Source organism: Ascaphus truei, chromosome 10, assembly GCF_040206685.1.
Source record: "Ascaphus truei isolate aAscTru1 chromosome 10, aAscTru1.hap1, whole genome shotgun sequence".
In the NCBI taxonomy this organism is placed as follows: domain Eukaryota; kingdom Metazoa; phylum Chordata; class Amphibia; order Anura; family Ascaphidae; genus Ascaphus; species Ascaphus truei.
In genome coordinates, this window is record NC_134492.1 from 62,032,380 (window position 1) to 62,054,217 (window position 21,838).

General features: G+C 44.7%; 1 protein-coding gene across 1 annotated transcript in view; it reads right to left on the bottom strand.

Moving 5' to 3' along the window:
• KIF14 (kinesin family member 14) overlaps positions 1 to 20,208 on the bottom strand; it is a 245,239-nt gene extending 225,031 nt beyond the window's left edge. Inside the window, exons 1-2 of the mRNA XM_075617062.1 lie at positions 20,170 to 20,208; positions 2,623 to 3,801 (exon numbers count right to left, since the gene is read on the bottom strand). Of these exons, the coding sequence (XP_075473177.1) occupies positions 2,623 to 3,713 (1,091 nt within the window). The 5' untranslated portion in view covers positions 3,714 to 3,801; positions 20,170 to 20,208. The remainder of the gene's footprint in view (positions 1 to 2,622; positions 3,802 to 20,169) is intronic.
• Positions 20,209 to 21,838: the final 1,630 nt, after the last annotated feature.

The following is a 21,838-nucleotide window of genomic DNA, read 5'->3' on the forward strand; positions in this document are numbered from 1 at the left end:
TCTTCTCTGTCTTTGACTCTACTCAAACCACCCCCAGCTGCCTCTTCTTCCTTCATTTCACCTCAGGACTTTGCTGACTATTTCAAGGAAAAGGTGGAATCCATTCGTCAGAACATCCCCTCTGTTTCCTCCTCCCACCCTACACCGCTTCCTAACTTTCCTTCTGCCTTCCTTGACTCTTTTTCCGCTGTCACAGAGGAGGGTGTATCACTACTGATCTCCTCTTCTCCCTCTACCACTTGCCCTCTTGACCCCATTCCCTCCCATCTCCTAAAACATCTTGTTCCTACTATAACCCCTATGCTCACACACATATTTAACTCCTCCCTCTGCTCTGGAACCTTTCCCTCCTCCTTCAAACATGCAACTATTATACCATTACTCAAAAACAGCAAGCTTGACCCTACCTATCTTTCTAACTATCGACCTGTCTCCCTCCTGCCTTTTGCCTCCAAACTCCTTGAATGTCTTGTATTCTCTCGCTTGCTCTTTGCTCCACTTTCTCAACACCTATTCTCTCCTATACCCTCTACAATCTGGCTTCCGCAGTGCTCACTGGACTGAAATAGCCCTCACTAAAATAACTAATGACCTCCATGCTGACAAAGACAGAGGTCATTACACTCTGCTCATATTACTCGACCTCTCTGCAGCATTTGACCACCCTCTTCTCTTTCACATGGACCACCCTCTTCTCTTTCACATTCTCCATACTCTTGGTATTTGTAACAAAGCTCTATCCTGGATCTCATCCTACCTCTCCCATCGTACTTTCAGTGTCCCTTCTGCTAACACCTCCTCCTCCATAGATCTCTCTGTGGGGGTGCCGCAGGGTTCTGTCCTGGGACCTCTTCTCTTTTCTCTGTACACACTTTCTGTAGGTGACCTAATCTCTTGGGTTTAAATCACCCCTATGCTGACGACACACACATTTACTTTTCAACCCCTGACCTTACACCTGCTGTACAGACCAAAGTTTCGGAATGCCTCTCTGTTATATCATCCTGGATGGCCCTCCGCCGACTTAACTTAACATGGCAAAAACATAGCTCCTCATACTTCCTCCCAAACCTGGCCTTACTACCTTCTTCCACATTGCTGTTGGAAGTACCATCATTCACCCAGTAGCCCAAGCACGCTGCCTAGGGGTCACACACACGACTCCTCTCTCACATTCTCCTCTCACATTCAAAACGTCTCTAAAACCTGTCACTTTTTCCTCCGCAATATTATAAAGATACACCCGTTCCTCTGTTGCTCGACTGCTAAAACTCAGACTCAGGCCCTCATTCTCTCCCATTTCAATTACTGTAACCTCCTGATGTCCGGCCTTCCTGCCTCTCACCTGTCTCCCCGTACAATCTATCCTAAATTCTGCTGCCAGAATCACTCTACTCTTTCCTAGATCTGTCTCAGCATCTCCCCTCATGAAATCCCTCTCTTGGCTTCCTATCAAATCCTTTATCACACATGCAATTCTCCTCTTCACTTGTAAAGCTTTACACTCTTCTGCCCCTCCTTACATCTCAGCCCTAATTTCTCGCTATGCACCATCCCGACTCTTGCGTTCTGCTCAAGGATGTCTTCTCTCTACCCCCTTTGTATCTAAAGCCCTCTCCGGTCTTCAAACTTTCTCACTGACTGCCCCACACCTCTGGAATGCCCTTCCCCTCAATAACCGACTAGCACCCTCTCTATCCACCTTTGAGACCCACTTGCTTAAAGAAGCATATGAGTAGCACCGTAGATATTACTAGACATGATACATAGAGCTTGGCCCCGTGCAGACGCACTTACCAGAACGCCCTACTGTCTCTGTACGTTCTTCCTACCTACCAATCAGATTGTAAGCTCCTCGGAGCAGGGACTCCTCTTCCACAATGTTACTTTTGTCTGAAGCACTTATTCCCATGACCTGTTATTTATATTATATAATTTGTTATTTGATAACACCGTGTATTACTGCTGTGAAGCGCCATGTACATTAATGGCGCTATATAAATAAAGACATACAATGCATTTTAGTCATTACCAGTAATCATATAGACATTCACAGTACAGCAATGCATTCCTATATTTTTATCTCCAGACATCCTGCTGTTCTACTCGTACTATCAACCTCTGTTCTGACAACCCCCCCTTATTCCAGACTGATTAACTACTCCTAGTATCTCAAAAAACCATCTTTATCAGCCTGCAAATATTCCTCCTTTCTGTAGATGTTCTTCTCATACTGATTGTTGATCTGTCTAACTCCTCTCACATTGGAGACTCCTGAGCTCTGCTATAGAATTTCAGCACAACTCAAAAATTCCAATTGTAATCACCAAGTTTTATACAACATAGACAACATGGAAGTTAGTCAAACAAAATGGATTCTAGAATCACATGAGACATTGGTATAGGCACCCACGCCCGTTTCCTTGGGGGAGGAAGGGGGTTACTTTCCAAAATATCTCCCGGGTGCCAAAACTATGGCAACCAGACTATTCAGAGAGAACAATATCCTACTGTTTTCTAAGGAAGAGTTTGTGCTGAAACGCAGAAGCCGGGACTATTAAAGCATAATCTCAACGCGCTGCACCCTCTGTTATACTCCCATCAGAGAGCTGTCCCACATACCTGTTACTGAAGGGTCGGACGCGGACAGCCACTGTCACTGCGCAGTTTTCCTCCTTTAAGGGCTCGTCCTCTGAGTTTGGCTGTAGGGCGACAGCCTCATCTTTTGCATGGCCAATGTCAGAAGATAAGCTGACTTCACGTGTCCTCTCTGTCCGGCCTGCAAATAACGTCCTGGCCGTCGCTGGTGCCTTCTTTTGGGCAGCGGGCGTGATCCCCACCGGTGGTCGCTTCTGTGTCGCCGCCAGACTCCTGGAGTCCCGAAACGATAAAGACCTCGCAACTCCTGACGCACCACTCCTTGGAGTCCTCTGCCGATCCGGGCTCCCATGTTTAGCCACGGGAGTCTTCCTCAGACAGCTGCTCTTATCATTCCCTCCAGTGCCCACCGAGCCCCTCGCGGCTTGCACTGTACTGGGGTCTTCTGATCGTCCCACCTCATGAACATGTTGTGGTTTCACGCCATTCACTGAAAGCTTCGAATAAGACGACTTCCCATTGACGCCACACGAATCTTTGGCTTTCGGCTCGACTCTGGCTACCGAACCTCTGGCAACTTCACACAACTCCTCGTTGCCGATCTTGCACCCCACGGTTGGTGGCAAACCACATTTCCCATGCTGCTGCCCCGTTGAGTGATTAGCCTTTCCACCAATCTCTGCGATCCTCTCCGTATCGCCCATATCCACAGACCCCGTTCTCTGCCGCCTCTGTAACGTCAGGCGCTTCTCGGACGCACCCCGTTGAGTCATGTCTTCGCCCGGACCCTTCTCCACGCGAGGGGACTCCTTGCTCCCCGTTCTCCTCCTCTGCAGTGTTAACTTACCCACTTGCCTGGGTGCCACGGCAGGCACTGCGACATTGTTACACGTGGATATTACATACGTTCTGTTTACGTCGCTTGTTTTATGAGAGGAAAGACTTTTCTGGGAGTCGGTAACACTTCCTGAGGCGTGTGTCCCAAGGTGGTTCCCAGATGTAGTGACCTTAGCATTCCGCTGTAATGCGTCGCCCCTCTCCGTGGATGAGATCCCGTACATACTGGGATGCGATTTGGTCGGATTGGTGTAAATTGACATTTTGGGAGCCGGCATAGGAGGTTATGTTATACATGAGCTTATAACAGTGTCACTTTCCACTTATATCACCATGACATGTCTCTGCTTTTGTTCCATGAAGTCCCTTTAGAAAGAGAAATAATAATAATTAGAAAAGTAATATGATAGGATTTCTTAACTAAACATTGACAATAAGTAGTTATAATGACCGATATATATATATATATATATATATATATAACATTATTGAGATAGCGAGAGATATAGATATATATAGCCAATAAAGAATATCAAGTGATATTCTTTATTGGCTATATGCTAATGGTGGAGGTTTTTTGTTGCCTTTTTCACCCACCATAACTTAAAATGTAATGATAGAGATGAGAGAGAGAGAGAGAGAGAGAGAGAGAGAGAGAGAGAGAGAGAGAGAGAGAGAGAGAGAGAGAGAGAGAGAGAGAGAGAGAGAGAGAGAGAGAGAGAGAGAGAGAGAGAAAAAAAAAGAAAACAAACAGGTGCACACCTAGTGTATTAACGTATAAAAATATGTATTTTAAGGAACATGAACTCATTCAAATGCCCACTCACAAAGGTAGTATAAAAACAAGCGTGTATGAGATTAGATCTCAATCGCCAACAACGCGGTCCTCTCAGCACACCACGAGATCCCGGCGTTCTCCTGCGTCGCTGCTCCACGTGAAGCGGAGGCGGAACCTTCTCCTTTGAGCACCCGGCAAAGATGTTCCTCCGGATACAAGTGATTCAAGAGTCCATACAAGCCAATGTAAATGCGTTCAATCTGAATCATGGGGAGACTCAGGAGCTCATACACAACCTCTATGGTATCCACTGAGTGTCAGCCACACAGTTACACCGCGCCCTACGCGTTTCGTCATCAAAATGACTTCATCAGGGGATGCCCAATAGGTATACCCAATAGGTATACCCTCTCAGTATATATAGGGGAGAGAAAGGTTTTTTTTTCCATTAATTGATTATGCACATGTGTAACAATCAGCTTTAGTTTGATGAGGACCCAGCATGAAACCAGCTATAAATCAATGCAATCTTTTCAGCTCATAGCAAATTTCAAAGTAAATAGAAATGAATATAAAAATAAACAACAAAGGTAAAAATGGCAATATGTATAAATGACCAAATTGTCAAAACTATATATGTAAATTAATGCATGCAGTTCAGCTATGAGCACACATAGTATTTCTCCATGTGCATACCGAGCCTGAACTATAAGAACAACTCCCCACACACATAGAGAAACACCACCTTGTTTCATCCACCCCTGATGAAGTCATTTTGATGATGAAACGCGTAGGGTGTGGTCTAACTGTGTGGCTGACACTCACTTAGTGGATACCATAGAGGTTGTGTATGAGCTCCTGAGTCTCCCCACGATTCAGATTGAACGCATTTACATTGGCTTGTATGGACTCTTGAATCACTTGTATCCGGAGGAACATCTTTGCCGGGTGCTCAAAGGAGAAGGTTCCGCCTCCGCTTCACGTGGAGCAGCGACGCAGGAGAACGCCGGGATCTCGTGGTGTGCTGAGAGGACGCGTTGTTGGCGATTGAGATCTAATCTCATACACGCTTGTTTTTATACTACCTTTGCGAGTGGGCATTTGAATGAGTTCATGTTCCTTAAAATACATATTTTTATACGTTAATACACTAGGTGTGCGCCTATTTGTTTTCTTTTCTCTACAGATTTTTGTCAGGGATCGGTGATCCCTTATTCGGGCTGCAGACGCCTCGGTGGATTACATTTTGGAACTGGACTGTACTCCTCTATTGGTCTTTTAAAAATACATTTTTTAATTCTACACTTGTTCTAATGTTTTATTTTTTATGTTTATTTTTATTAAATATGAGTTATAATTTTTAGATGATTTAATATATGTGTATTATAGGAACTAGAGGTTATATTCACACATGTTATCTTGTATTAACCCTTTATTGCCCTGATAGGTATATAATCAATTAGCCTATAGTTAGCTAGTCCTCTATGTTTATATCAGCGTTATATTCAGGGTATTTAAAAGGCGCTACTTCATAGGTTCTTTTTTGTTGTGTATATGTATATATATATATATACACATAAATAAAATGGAAATAGCCATGTTAGTCCAGTTGCGATAGTGCAGAATAAATGAGTTCTTCAGTATTAGGTGATACCTTTTTTATTTGGACTAACAATTTATGTCATAGGACGAGCTTTGGAGAGTTTTCCTCTCTTCCTCAGGTCGGCAATACTGATATACAAAGGAATATATGAATGACAGGAATTGGAAAAGAAAAAAAAAAGGAAGAATAAAGAACAGACAGGCACTGGAGGGGTGTAAAAACAGAGATAAGGAAGGTGAAAATTAGGGGTGGGGGAGGGGCTGTACATCCACAGCAGCACAGAGGGGGGAGAGGGATGTATAGGATGGCACAATGGCAGGGAGGACGATTACAACAAATTATGATAGTGTGTGAGAAACCCCAATGTCTGCATTAAGTCCACTTGTTTTGGTGTCAAAGAGTCTTATCATTCTGAGCGCAAACGTTTTCCGTTCTTGGGGCGTTTGAACATTCCGTTGAGGATTTTTTTTTTTTTTAAATAATTTATGGAATGATCTGGCTGTGAGAAGTGATGTCCCACAAGTGAGCAGTATCTTCCTTCTTCGTGATGTTGTATAGAGTGTCTGTGCATATTCATTCTGCCTTGAAGTTTTGGGCTGGTTTCCCCAATGTAGCAGCCTTGGTCACATTTGTTGCATTGAATCATATAAACCACATTCCTGGATGTGCAGCTGTATGATCCTTTAACATTGAGTGTTCCGTGGTTGTGACTGGCTGTGGGATCTTGGCATATATGTTGGCAGAGTTTGCAGCGTGTGTTGTTGCACGGTTTTGTGCCATTATCAGTGTCTTTAAGTTTGTTGTGAAGTTTTCTGTCGACTAATTTCTGTTTGAGGTTTGGTGGTTGCCGGAACGCAAGAATGGGAGGTTTGGGAAAGATTTTAATGTCACATCCTCTGCCAGCATGGGTTGCAGATCTTGGATATCTATCTTTGGATATCTATAGAGCTCTAGATATAGATAGACACACACACGGCTAACATTTTCTTTTTATATACAGTATATAGGATAAGTATCTGTCGTCTAAATTTGATACATCTCTCCCCGTTCTGGGATACTCCATTTCTAGGACAGATAGGTCAAAGAGAGGAGGGGTGTTACCTTATATTGAAGACACCTTACAATTTACGCTGCTAAATTGCCCCCCAAGACCACACTCTTTTGAAAGCCTAGTTGGTAAAATCTGCCTCCCCTTTTCTAAGCCTGTTCTTATTCCTGGCATCTACCGCCCCCTATAGCCTCTCTCCAGTCCCTGACTGTTATCACCCAGCTTCTTGGCTCAATTTCCTCTCTGAATGAGAAGAGTGAGCTGCTAGTTCTTGGGGATTTCAACTACAATTGACTTGACCCTAAAAACCACAAAATCCGGACACAACTCAAGTCACTTAACCCAACGCAAGTCATTTCCCAACCCACACGGACTTACCTGAAATCTCACAAACTTTCCTCTAGTTCCAGCAGAATCCAATCCTCTGGCATCCAACCTGACATTTCCAGTGACCATGCAATAGTGTACTGTACTGTGTAAGGAACATCAGACCCCCCCAAATCAAGCCCTAAAGTTCTCCTCACTAGAACATTTAGAAACTTTAACCCACAGCAGTTTCTGGATGACCTTACCAACTGCCCATGGTACAGAATCGACTTAATTCCCGACCCCGATTCTGCGCTCGACTATTTCCAGAATTCTTAAAACTCTGTGATACCCATGCCCCACTACGCAGAATAAGAGTACGGGGGACCCACCTTCGGTGCATTATAACTGACCTTATAGCGCTCTACCATTTCAGGGATGCCTTGTGGAAAAGCTACAAAGCAACTGGCGCTACCAAGTATCTTAAAGCTGCAGACCAAGCAATATCCTACATGTGTTTTATATATTTATATAAAAATAAATCAGCTCTGTACTATGAGGAAATACTTGTAGCATTATTATATTTACACAACTCTGAATAGCATTTTTTATGTATTATAATTTAACAAGCATTTTTTGATTCTACAGCAAACATTTACAAAGACACATCCAGTTCCTCTTCTGAAACAGGCTCTGGCACACCCCTTTCTGAGCCCCGCCCTCTCTCTCGAGCAGTGCACAAATTGTATCTAGTGACTGCCTGGTCACATGATCTTCCCCACAGAACTTTGCATTTTTTGTCCTCATCTGCCATTTAGTGAACCCCCGAGCCGAATCTTCGCCAATCGATCACAGGAGAACGGATCAATCGGCAACTTAGCCAAGTGTGCTGATCTGCGTGACTGGTTGATTTCATGTGCTGGTTGTATTAAGTGTGCAGTTAGAACTAGAAGCAGTTTGAACAAGGAAGGGGTTAAACAAGGTATAGTATATTGAAGTACAGTTTACTGTTAGTACTTCTAAACTTCATAGTTGCTAGAATGAGCAGGATTGAAAATGCCACTCAATGCACATCTTGCCACATGTATGTGCACTTGGAGCAGCTGTTCCAAGGAGCATACCGCTGGAGAGAAGTGTGAGCGGGTGGTCTCTTTAGAGTCAGAGATTACTGATATGAAGAGGAAACTTGCAATATTGAGGGACATTGACAATCTTGAAAGGGGGTTTAGAGCTCACTGAGCAGGCCCTTGCTTAAACTAATGGCGCAGATGGTGGCGCTGTTAGTGAGGAGCAGATAGGTAGCTTGGTTGCTGTTAGTGAGGAGCAGGTAGGTAGCTGGGTGACAGTTAGAAGGGGAAGCGGGGGCAATAGGGAGAGACAGGACGTTTCTGAGCTGACACATCCCAATAGATTTGCCATGTTGAGTAAAGATATTGGGAGTGACGGGGCAGAAATGGCAAGGCTGGGGGGGAGACCGATTCATCTAGCAGCCAGGGGAATAGTTCCTCCAGCACAGAGGGATGCTCAGATACCAAGAAAGATTGTGGTGGTAGGGGACTCCATTATTAGGAAGGTAGATAGGGCAATCTGTTGCCGTGACCGCATGAACCGAAAAGTTTGTTGTCTCCCGGGTACTCGGGTTCGGCACATTGCGGATTGGGTAGACAAATTGTTGGGAGGGGCTGGGATTGACCTGGTGGTCTTGGTACACGTTGGCACCAATGACAAAGTTAGAGAAAGATGGAGGGTCCTAAAAAATGATTTCAGGGATATAGACCAAAAGCTTAAGGCAAGGACCTCCAAGGTAGTATTTTCTGAAATACTACCAGTGCCATGCGCTACCGCAGGGAGACAGTCAGAGATCAGGGAGGTTAATGCATGGCTAAGAAAGTGGTGCAGGAAGGAGGGGTTTGGGTTTTTAGAGCACTGGGACTCCTTTTCTGAGAGGTGCCATCTATATTCTAGGGACGGATTGCACCTCAATGAAGAGGGATCTTCTGTGCTAGGGGGGAGAATGCTAAAAAGGTTGGAGGAGATTTTAAACTAGGATGGAGGGGGGAGGGAAATGAAACAGATAAACTAAATAGAATAGAGGAGGATACAAGGTGTTATGGGGGTAGAATGGGGGCAAGTGCAAGTTTGACAAGCAGTGAGACACCCATAGTAAATACAGATAATACAAGAAAACGTCTAAAGACTAAACCAAGTTGGCACAGAAAGGAAGGAGCAGATAAGATAATAGTACAGGCTGAAAAAAACCTGAAATGCATGCTTGCTAATGCAAGAAGCGGGGTGGTAACTGGGACAAAAAATTACTCCAACTGAATGCCAGTGGATTTTTCAACTACAGACCCAGTCACCCCATGGACTGAATGAAGGATTCATTTACTCATCGTTTCTTTAAGTTCTTAGTGATTACCATTAATTACTAACATGTGGGATGTAAGGGGGATCCACGGATACAGTCATAATATCGCAACTGATCTGTATTGACCCTTTTGGGCAGATCACCCCAATTGACCACACATTCCTACACATGAAATATTACCATGCATTATGGTCAGTCTCTATCCAGACCTACGTTTTATATTAGGGTGTTCATTATGAGATCCCGGTCTATGGACACTATGCTGTGTCCCTATGGACCACATCTAGATTTAGATGTATGTTGATCAGTAGGGATACAAGGTGATCTTATTACTCCTGCCACTAAATATCATCCTAGTCATTATTTCATACTATACTAAATTCCTTTGCTTGTTCATAGGTGTCCTCCGTTCTAGCCAGCAAGTTAGCATAAGTATTTGTGGCCTTATCATTCTTATATACATACACACACTTATAGAGGAATATGGTGCTTATGTGTATACCACAGTATATGTCCGTGATATGGATCACCGGAATTTACTCATTCTGATAGGGTACCTGTGTTATCCCGAGCCTATTGGCTTATGGAGCAACGAGCCTCCACTCTGTAGCATTATAAATACCTACTATGGGGAAGGCTTAGTACAGACTCCTCCCCTTGATGAAGCGTGGCACGCACTCGAAACACGTGTCGGTAAGACGTCGCAGGAGTGTCGTCACGGAGGAAGCAGCAGACCGTCCTAATCCTATCCCCACTATAACGGCTTGTATACCAACCTTACTTACCCTTTGCGCATGGGGAGTTTTCGGTTGCATAGTCCTTGGAGACTGTCTCATAGTATACCATTCAGCCTGCATTGTCACCATAGCGGGTATATGGTGAGAAGTCGAGAGACTTTGTCTGTTGGTCTCTGGGGACCACATTTGTATGTTTGCGATCTTATTTTCCCTATTGCATTGTGCATGAGGAGACTTGTGTGACACATATTATAATACACATAGCGGGGATATGTTGAGACGCCGATAGACCTTGTCTGCTTGTCTCTTGGGACAACGTGTATGTTTGCGATCCTATTTCTCCTATTGCATTGTGTATGAGGAGACTTGTGTGCTATCTGTACTTACATGATACTTATATAGATGCAATGTTATCTCGGCTAATATGTTAACCAATATTACGCCACACTGAGATAAAGCGATTAAAAGGTTAAAGCGATTAAAAGGTTACAGTGTGGGTACAAAACCTTACATACTCGAGTACTGCTACTATCTGATATATGTAAATTCTTAGTACCTCCCTTCTTTTTAGAGGTTACATCAATAGCATATATACATGATTGAGATCTGATAGCTATATAAGTATATGTACACACTGTCTACCCGGTGTGGCTAATCAGGAAAGCACTAGGGATCAATATACTATTTGTTCTTTGTGCTAAATGTCAGTGGGCAGTGGGCAGTGCCCAGTGGGCAGTGCCTGTGGGCAGTGCCTGTGGGCAATGGGCTGTGGGCAATGGGCAGTGGGCAGTGCCTGTGGGCAGTGGGTAAGTAAAATCTTATTTATACTTATACTTATTTATAAGTATAAAAGAAATAAGTCAAAACCAATGTGGCTAAATAAATAGGTAGGGGAGGAAGTGGACAAGAAGAGGAAGGCGTTTAGATTCTTTAAGTCAGAAGGGACAGAGACATCGTATCAGAATTATAAGGAATGTAACAAAAATTGCAAAAAGGGCAATCAAATTAGCAAAAATGGATAATGAAAAAAGGATTGCAATAGAAAGTAAGGTCAACCCTAAAAAGTTCTTTAAGTACCTTAATAACAAAAAAATGAGAAAAGAAAATATAGGACCCTTTCAGTGTGAGATGGGTAGGCAGATTATTGGACATAAGGGAAAAGCAGAGGTATTAAACAAATTCTTTGCCTCTGTGTTTACCAGGGAAGAATCAAGTTCAATAGTAGTGCCGCAGGAGGAAGCCACAACCTCCATATTAATGAACAATTGGTTAACTGAGGAAGAACTTCCTAGGCAGCTGTCCTGGGACCTCTTCTCTTTTCTCAGTACACACTCTCTTTAGGTGACCTAATCACTTCTCTTGGGTTCAAATATCACCTCTATGCTGACGACACACACATTTACTTTTCTACCCCTGACCTTACACCTGCGGTTCAGACTAAAGTTTCTGAATGTCTGTCGGCTATATCATCGTGGGTGGCCCTCCACCGACTTAAACTTAACGTGGCAAAAACAGAGCTCCTCATGCTTCCTCCCATACCTGGCCCTACTGCCTCCTTATACATTACTGATGGAAGTACCTGTAACGATGGGGAGGATTTGGCCCAGGACTAAAGGGGTTACAACCCCATTTGGCCACCCTCTACTCTCATCAGGGAAGCAAGGGGTTAACTGGACTGAGGTCCAGTAATGTGTTTTTACCTCGCTTCCATATACAAATGCTTATTCCCCTGTGTAACTGTATTGTGTTATACTGGTGTTGGCACGGACACATACACTAGGGTTGATGCGGGAGGGAAGGGGTTAATGTTATTTAGTGATTATAGCCCTTTGTTCCCTTTTCATGCTCCATTTTTCAGCCTTCTAACTGGTTATTCCCCTGTAAAAATGTATTGTTTCTGGGCTAGTGTCTGCACCACACACTGGGGCTTAAGGGGTTAATGAGCTGCAGTTTAGGAAAATACATTAGGATGCGTGGTATCTTTTCAGAAATATCTGGGCTTCAAAGGGCTTGATTGAAGTTGGGTGTGAAAAAGTACAGATGGGGGTTTTGGTGCACAGTATGTTAATACCTAATTTGCAGGCCAAGGGAATATTGCTGGGAGACAGCTAGGACAGGAGGCCTGGGGCATTGGCTGTGAAACATAGCACCAGTGACCAAAAGGTAACTGCACTAATTGTTTATGCTGGAGGCAGGAACCAAGAAACTGAGTGTTTTTTTAAGTGTGATACTTCACACTTACAATGGAAGCCAAAAGACTGCTTCGAAGGATGTATTGATGGGGGCCAGGGGTGCGGTTACGCAAGGAGATATCAGAATGAGTGACCGTATTAAATATAAGAATATTATGAGATGTCCTCGGCTGAACATGCTAAGAGTTACATATGTGTATTCGTGGGTCCAAGCCCCAACTAACGAATACAGACACCTGAGGTTTAACAGACACTAAGAGCCAGATATTAATATCTCTCTTAATTTTAGTATTACACAGTAATATTTAGTCTCATTGGGAGCGTCATGCGTGACGGAATGTATTAATATGTCTCGCGTGCCAGTAAGTACTATTAAACTGAAGTTATGAAGTTATTTACAGTGTATATGGAATTTTGGTTCTGTTCTGGAAACTGCAGACTCCACTGTTATGTTAATAGGCAGGAAGGGCATCCTGCAGGAATTAACATAGCCTGGTGATCAAAGGCTAACTGCCTAATTGTTTATGCTGGGCCCAGGAACCAAGGAACTGAGTGTTTTTTTAAGTGTGATACTTCACACTTACAATAGAAGCCCAAAATCTGCTTCAAAGATTTTTGCTAGACAACTCGGCATCTAGGGTTAAGAGATGAGTTTGACATGGTATTTAAGTCAGAGTCACCCCTCACAAAAATGTCTTCATGCCAGAGGTCCTCATATCTTCATGCCAGAGGTCCTCATGTCTTCATGTATAGTCTTCATGCATGTGTCTTCATTCATGAGCTGCAAGTATTGCTGTGATGTCAACTGAAATATGGAAGAAATGGCCCATCCTGTATCCTGATGGCTTTCTTGTCATAATCTTTAAGTAAGTGTCTATATTTTGCCTGTTATTTGTATATCTTGTGTGTTCACCTTTGTCACGGTAGCCTGTGACAGGCTGTAATTTACACCAAAACTATATATAAATATATATATACACCTGGGTTTGAACTGGGACGAGACTTAGATATGATAAAATATAATTTATTCCTTGATAAAGGTGAACACAACAGATTATACAATAACAGCAAAATATAGACACTTACTTAAAGATTATGGCAAGAAAGACATCAGGATTACAGACTGGCCACTTCTCCCATATTTCAGTTGACATCACAGCAAAACAGGCAGGACACATGCATGGCATTTCTTCTCAGCAATCAAGATGGTATAGCACAACAGGCCTGATGACATGCAGGCATGAAGATCATTTGCATGAAGAACAATGAAGAACCATGAAGAACTTTGCATGAACAACATGGATAAAAGGGTGGCTCTGACTTATATATCATTTTAACCCTTGCATCCCAGCTTACGGAGCCGTGCCGTCTAGTAAAATCCCCTTTGAAGCTTTTGAAGCTGACTTTGGGCTTCCAGGGTCCAGTGTGAAAAGTTACACTTACTCTGGTTAATTCCTTTTGTCCGTTGGGCCAAGCATAAGCAATTAGCAACTTAGCCTTTGATGACCAGGCTTGTAAATTCTAGCCTTTCCTGCTCATCACAACAGGGGTTCCTCAGAACTCAACCAAAATTTCATATTTACTGCAAATCATTGCCTAACTTCCGTTCCGTAATACACACAGTCAGGTGAGATATATTAATACAGTCCGTCACACCTGACGCTCGCAGAGAGACCAAACATTACAGTGTAATATGAAAATTAATAGATATATTAATATCTGGCAGCCACTAAGGGCCAGATATTAAGTGTTTATAACGGTTGGTGGCGGGGAAGTCCCACGAATACAAATATGTAGGTCTTAGCATGTTCAGCCAAGGACATCTCATAGTATTCTTATATTTAATAAGGTTACTCATTTTGATATCCTGCTTGGGGTAGCTCCACCCTTACCCCCATCAATAAACCCTTTGAAGCAGGATACCTTTTGCTGGAAGGTGTGAATAACAAACACTTCCATTCCTGGGTCTCGCATAGCAATACCCCTGTGAAACCAGGCTAAATTCTAGCAGGATGTCCTATTTAGCATACAGAGGTAACCCAGCTTTAAGGTGTCAAGACCATTTGGTTCCTCATGCATTACAAAAGGGCAGGCATTCTGCCTGTACATTAGCATTAGCACACCATTAGCATTCTGCCTGTATATTTCAAAAACTGCAAAAAGTCACTTTATCAAAAATATATGTTCCTCTTATGACAAAGTTATAATTTTAATATGTGTGTACTTGGGGGGTGACCCGGAGGCTGTACCCCAAGGCTCAGGGTCCTGGCTTACTCCGTTCCCAAATTACCAGTTTTCAGGTAACCGTTTATTCAGCACTGCATATAAGATTAACCCCTTAAGTCCCAATGGGTGGGTTATGCAGACACTGACCCAGCAACACTACATTTTACACAGGGGAATAAGCATTTTCATGTTATAACAAGGGTTAAATCACATTTCTGGACCTCAGCCCAGTTAACCCCTTGTCTCCCTGGCGAGGTTAGAGGGGGGCCCTTGGGGAGTAACCCCGTTAATCCCGGGCCAAACCCTCACTATCGTCACAACCTTTATCAAGGAATAAATGATATTTTATCATATCTAAGTCTCGTACCAGTTCAACCCAGTTATATATATTTTTGTGTATTATTAATAGCCTGTCACAAAGCTCCCGTCACAGTACCATCATTCACCCAGTAGCCAGCGCACACTGCCTAGGGGTCACACTCGACTCCTCTCTCACATTGTCACGTACGACCCCCTGCTAGCACGGGACAAGGGTTAATACCGACGCTCGCAAGCGCACCCACTCTTCAGCTCCGCAAAGGTCCGTCAAATGGACAGTATCCCCTCTTACAGGATCAATACACAACCAGCAAGCTGCCCCACTCTTAACCCCTTCAAGGGTCCCTCAAATTAGTTGTATCTCTCCTCAAGCCGTCCCAATATACCACCGCCACGAACAGCACACATGAGCACGTGACAGACATGCAACCAGGGTTTATACACATGGCTACTCTAGCAACCCCCTTTCTCCTCTGCAAGGAACCAGCGAGTTAGTATTAAACCCTACTCAATTGCAAATCATAACTATCCACTGCCACCACCTGAGGTTATGCAGATATGATAACAGATCTTAGACTAAAATATCTGGCAGGGCCTCAGGTCCCTGTTTATTATAGGAAACAACTATGCACTTTAACACAAAATCAGTTGTAGTAACATGTGCCCGAATTCGTAAGTTATTCTCTCCAGAGCGCGCATTAGTTCATTCAGAGCCCAAAAGCATTACTTATTAAATGTATATATATATACAGTGTTCGACAAACCTATACATTTGCTCGCCCCGGGCGAGTAAATATTGGCCCAAGCAGCACACGTTTGGTACTAGGTGGCGAGTAGATTTTTTTGTGTGGCGAGTAGATTTTTTGGTGATTTGTCAACCACTGTGTGTGTGTGTGTGTGTGTGTATATAAATACACACAGGGCTTAGATTATAGAAAGGAGAATACAAAATAAACATACAGTTGCAATATGAGGCAGAACAGTTTCTTAAAATAAAAGGAGTAAAACAGAAAATCCTAAACAGTACATTACCAAAGGACAGTAACTGCGCTGACAGAAACGCCTGCTCTCAAGAAAATTGGGAGCAGGAGTCGCGACGGAGTGCTAGGCCACGCCCCCCAACGGTTCAGCCAATGAGGGCGAACCTGCTGGGTAACATCATGGTAGCGCCCCTGTCATTCCCCCGTCACGCGCCACCCCTGTCTTTCCCACTGCAGACCGGGGGACTCGGCGGCACACGCCGCCTGCCTCACAGGCAGCGGGGCCGCAGCCTAACAAACTCCAGAGCTCTGGAATAGGGAAGCATGCTTTAAACTGGTTTCATTCCTACCTATCAGGTAGATCCCAACATGTGTCTCTCGGACTCTAACTCCAACCCCTTGGATCTCACCCACGGTGTCCCGCAAGGCTCTGTTCTGGGGTCCCTACTCTTTTCAGTCTTCACCAATGATCTATTAGACCGTTAGTGAAGTACCCCGCTACAGCTGAATAAGGTAAGTGTGTGTGGGATAAGGTGCTAATGGGTAACGTAGTAGGTAAATATAGAAAGAGCAAGAACCCACTGAAAGCACTCAATATCCCCTAAATGTGCAGTGATAAGTATATTAAAAATAATCTTTAATGCTTTACTGATTAAAATAATGGGTGTTAAAATACATCAATTGACACACATATATATAAACCCTACTGATGAGTATATAAGATACTCCGGGTTGGTAAAGTTAGGGAAACTTTGAGGTTTATTGGATCAACACGTTCCCAGGGATCTGATATGCAGTATTCCCTTTGGGTGGTAATTTGGTATACACTGGTGTAGGGGGAAAGCTAGCTGATAGCCTGTCCTGTTTGTCAGACAGGTATAAAGGTAATAACGTGAGAAGATGTACTTATACTCACAATAGGGGTATGCAGATAAATAAATCGGCGCAGTATATCCGGTATATCCTCACTGTATGTGGGGTAATGAGTCCTTAATCACCTAACAACAGCTAAATTGCTCCAAAGGTACAAGAGCTAGCTGAAATACACAGAGGGAAAATACAGCGGTGTATAGATTCCTATCGACAGTGTGGTTTGTGTATGCCTGTGCGCATATTCATGAATGCACTTCCACTGACTTAGAATATTATTGCCACCGAGACCTCTGTATAGTGTGGTTCACCTATCTTTTAGGTCACAGATAGGAGCGAGGTGAGTGTATAATGAGGTTTAGCAAGGTGAATATTCTGCCAATGTGCAGAGATGTATACACAGAGTACTGCTAGCTGACTGAACAGTTAGATGATTAGCCCAATAATGGCTGGGTCAGTCCCATAGACTGCATAAATACTCACATTAGTTACCTAGATTGAAGCTGTAAACTCCATACGTACAGAGAGCTCCTGTCACTAATTGACATCTGCACTGGAGCTAATCTACTCCTAGAAACGGTGTGGCTGTTGGTATGCCTATGCACATATTCATGAATGTGCTGCCACCGTTAGGAGTCTATGATTGCTGATGTCACAGTGTTATGATATAAAATCAGATAGCTCCCCCCTTACCAGTACTTCCCGAGTCACCACTTAGACTCCTGCCCACTTGGAAGGGAACAGCACGCGAGCCGTCTGGCAGCTGTATGCTGTGATACTTGAAATGCTGCCACGTGAATGCTGACGGCGCGCGTGCACGTGACGTATTAGTGCTTCCAGCTATAGCACTGCATAGACACACCTCCATGATGAAGCCGTCAGCCAATAGAAACACACCAATACATATATAACTAGCACTATGACCCATGGGACTTCCCCCTCACACTAACTAAGCCTTGAGAAAGCGTTTCCAATCGCGAAACGCGCGCGTCGGCACCCGTCACGTGCACGCGCGCCGTCAGATCAGAGCCCACTCTAATACCATCCTAGGCCCTGTCACTATTTTTAAATATCTGGGCATATAGTTTGACTCCCATTTAACAGTCAGGATGCACATTGATAACCTGACATCCAAGACCTATGCCAAACTAGATGTACTTTACAGGAACAAATCCTCCCTAAGTCTCCTGGTCAGAAAGCGTATCGCACAGCAGATGCTAATGCCAATTATTGACTATGGAGTCATAGTATATGGCTCGGCACCTCAAACCCACCTTAGCAAACTTCACACCCTTTACAACTCAATTTGCCGTTTTGTTCTCCAATGCAACGACAGCACACATCACTGCGAAATGCTCAAAGAACTAGATTGGTCATCAGTTGAGTCTAGACGTAAAAAGTATACTATAGCCCAGGGGGGCGCAAACTTTTTTCCCTGCGCCCCCCTGACGGCTGTCCCCTCACTCCCGCGCCCCCTCCAACACCAACTTACCCGCGCTCCGGCGTAATGACGTCACGTTGCCATAGCAACGTGAGGTCACATGACCTCGCAGCGTCATTTTGACGCCGCGTTGCCATGGCACCGCAGGGAGGAAGCCGCCGGAGCCACGGTAAGTTAGGTTTACAGAGGCCCTGCAGCTCCCCCGGCACTTAATTTAAGTGCCTTCGGGAAGCGCGCGGGGCCTCTGTAAACCCCGCGCCCCCCGTCGGCAGTGTCGCGCCCCCCCTGGGGGTCGCGCCCCACAGTTTGCGCACCGCTGCTATAGCCGATAGATGGAAGATATACACACACATAGGGGGACACTATAGCCGATAGGTGGAAGATATATACACACACACATAGGGGGACACTATAGCCGATAGGTGGAAGATATATACACACACACACATAGGGGAACACTATAGCCGATAGGTGGAAGATATATACACACACACACACACATAGGGGGACACTATAGCCGATAGGTGGAAGATATATACACACACACATAGGGGGACACTATAGCCGATAGGTGGAAGATATATACACACACACATAGGGGGACACTATAGCCGATAGGTGGAAGATATATACACACACACATAGGGGGACACTATAGCCGATAGGTGGAAGATATATACACACACACATAGGGGGACACTATAGCCGATAGGTGGAAGATATATACACACACACATAGGGGGACACTATAGCCGATAGGTGGAAGATATATACACACACACATAGGGGGACACTATAGCCGATAGGTGGAAGATATATACACACACACATAGGGGGACACTATAGCCGATAGGTGGAAGATATATACACACACACATAGGGGGACACTATAGCCGATAGGTGGAAGATATATACACACACACATAGGGGGACACTATAGCCGATAGGTGGAAGATATATACACACACACAAAGGGGGACACTATAGCCGATAGGTGGAAGATATATACACACACACATAGGGGAACACTATAGCCGATAGGTGGAAGATATATACACACACATAGGGGGACACTATAGCCGATAGGTGGAAGATATATACACACACATAGGGGGACACTATAGCCGATAGATGGAAGATATATACACACACATAGGGGGACACTATAGCCGATAGATGGAAGATATATACACACACATAGGGGGACACTATAGCCGATAGATGGAAGATATATACACACACATAGGGGGACACTATAGCCGATAGATGGAAGATATATACACACACATAGGGGGACACTATAGCCGATAGATGGAAGATATATACACACACATAGGGGGACACTATAGCCGATAGATGGAAGATATATACACACACATAGGGGGACACTATAGCCGATAGATGGAAGATATATACACACACATAGGGGGACACTAAAGCCGATAGATGGAAGATATATACACACACATAGGGGGACACTATAGCCGATAGATGGAAGATATATACACACACATAGGGGGACAATATAGCTGATAGATGGAAGATATAAACACACATAGGGGGACACTATAGCGGATAAGATATATATATATATATATACACATATACACACACACACACAGGGACACTATAGGTGATATATATATATATATATATATCTCTCTCTCTCTCCTATCCCAGTATACATGAGAGGGGCAGTCATACAGCAATGCGACTCCAGGCTGGATGCGAGTGCGACACCCCAGGGGTTGTATTTATTACCAGTGTGCCCCCCTGTCACCCTGATAACAGCGGGGCACCTCAGGTGTAGGTTGCCCTAGCATGACGTCACCCGCGGCACCCCCAACCACAAGTCCGTCTCACTCACCGCTTTCCCCCGCGTCTGGAATTCGAATGTCCCTTCGAGCCTTCCCAGTGGCTGAGCGTCTTCCGTGCGTTCCAGGAACGTTGCTCTGCGTTGCAGTGACGTCAGACGCATAGACTTTTGGGAAGAAGTCCTTTGGTGGCCATCTTTGGTGAGGGCAAACCAGCTGTTTCTATAGGTTGCAGGATCTAGCATGGGACACTGCCAGATCTTAGGAGGGAATCACTCATGGACACGGGAGGGAGGATTCATTTATGTTATTTTAACTCTCCAAAGAAGCCATAGATTTATTGGATGATGTATTTATACTACAGATTTATTACATATTTGCATTTTATTTATACTGCAGCTAGTGTGTAAATATATTAATACACACTATTACCATGCTGTAGACGCACATCAATGCTATATTGATACCATTCTAATACTGCTACTAATAATAAATTCAGTATAGTAGGGCTGCAGTATGGTTACAATTATACCAGATACCGCAGAGCAGCACAATAGGTATGTTTGGTTTAATTGGATTCATGCGCTTTGTTTTTTTGCGGCGCGCAGTGTCAGATTTCCCATTAGGTTCGTTAGGCCAAGGGCGGCAAAAATGTCCGCACCCATTTGCATTTGCCGCGCTCTCGGCCTATCGGACCTAATGGGAAGGGACTTACTTACCTGTGCCGGCCGCCTCCGTTCTGCCGCCCTGCTTCTGCTTCAAAATCGCGGACAACATCACAAACGACGTGACACAGCGTCTTGTTGCCATGGCAACATTGCCACAGCAAGTGCCTAAGGCTGCGGTCCCAGTAACTGCCACAGCGCAGTTACTATACACACATAGTGACCACCGCCCCTCAATGGGGAAGGGCCAGTAGTCACCTTCCCGCTGAAGGTGCAGCCGCACCGTACTGCAAGGTGTTTTACAACTCAATGAAATTGAGTTTAGACCTTGCGACTGAGGCGTGGCCACGCCCCCACCCGCGGTTTACCCAATGAGGGCGAACCAGCCGCGTGACGTGATGGCCACGCCCCCCGCAAATCCCCGAGCACGCCCCCTCCCGTCGCAAGCTCCCTCTCTCCTAAAAAGACCGCAGATCGCAATTCTATTGAGAGCAGGAGCAACTCTCGCCCCAGCGCCATTGAGGGGAGGGCTCTCGTCCGTGCGGCGGGCGCTGCAGTAGGCAGCGGGGGCAAGGCCTAAGGTCGGCAGATTTGGAAATCCGTCGCTGGCTCGGGCGGCATCACTGCCTGGCGATTAAATGGGTGACCTCCCCCCCCTCCCTGTTAACATCTACACCAGGGGCGAGGTTTCCCTTTTTAGTTAGGTTACATGCCATAATACATTTTATTTTTTTCTACTTTGCCTCCAGTTCTTTTTTCCTGCGGTGCTCCCAGTATTTTTTCTTTATTTATATCTTTGCTTCTCCACCCGAGGACGCGCGCTGTATACCGGAGTCTGTCACACCTGTATACCGGAGTCTGGCACACCTGTATACCGGAGACTGGCACACCTGTATACCGGAGACTGGCACACCTGTATACCGGAGTCTGGCACACCTGTATACCGGAGACTGGCACACCTGTATACCGGAGACTGGCACACCTGTATACCGGAGTCTGGCACACCTGTATACCGGAGACTGGCACCCCTGTATACCGGAGACTGGCACACCTGTAT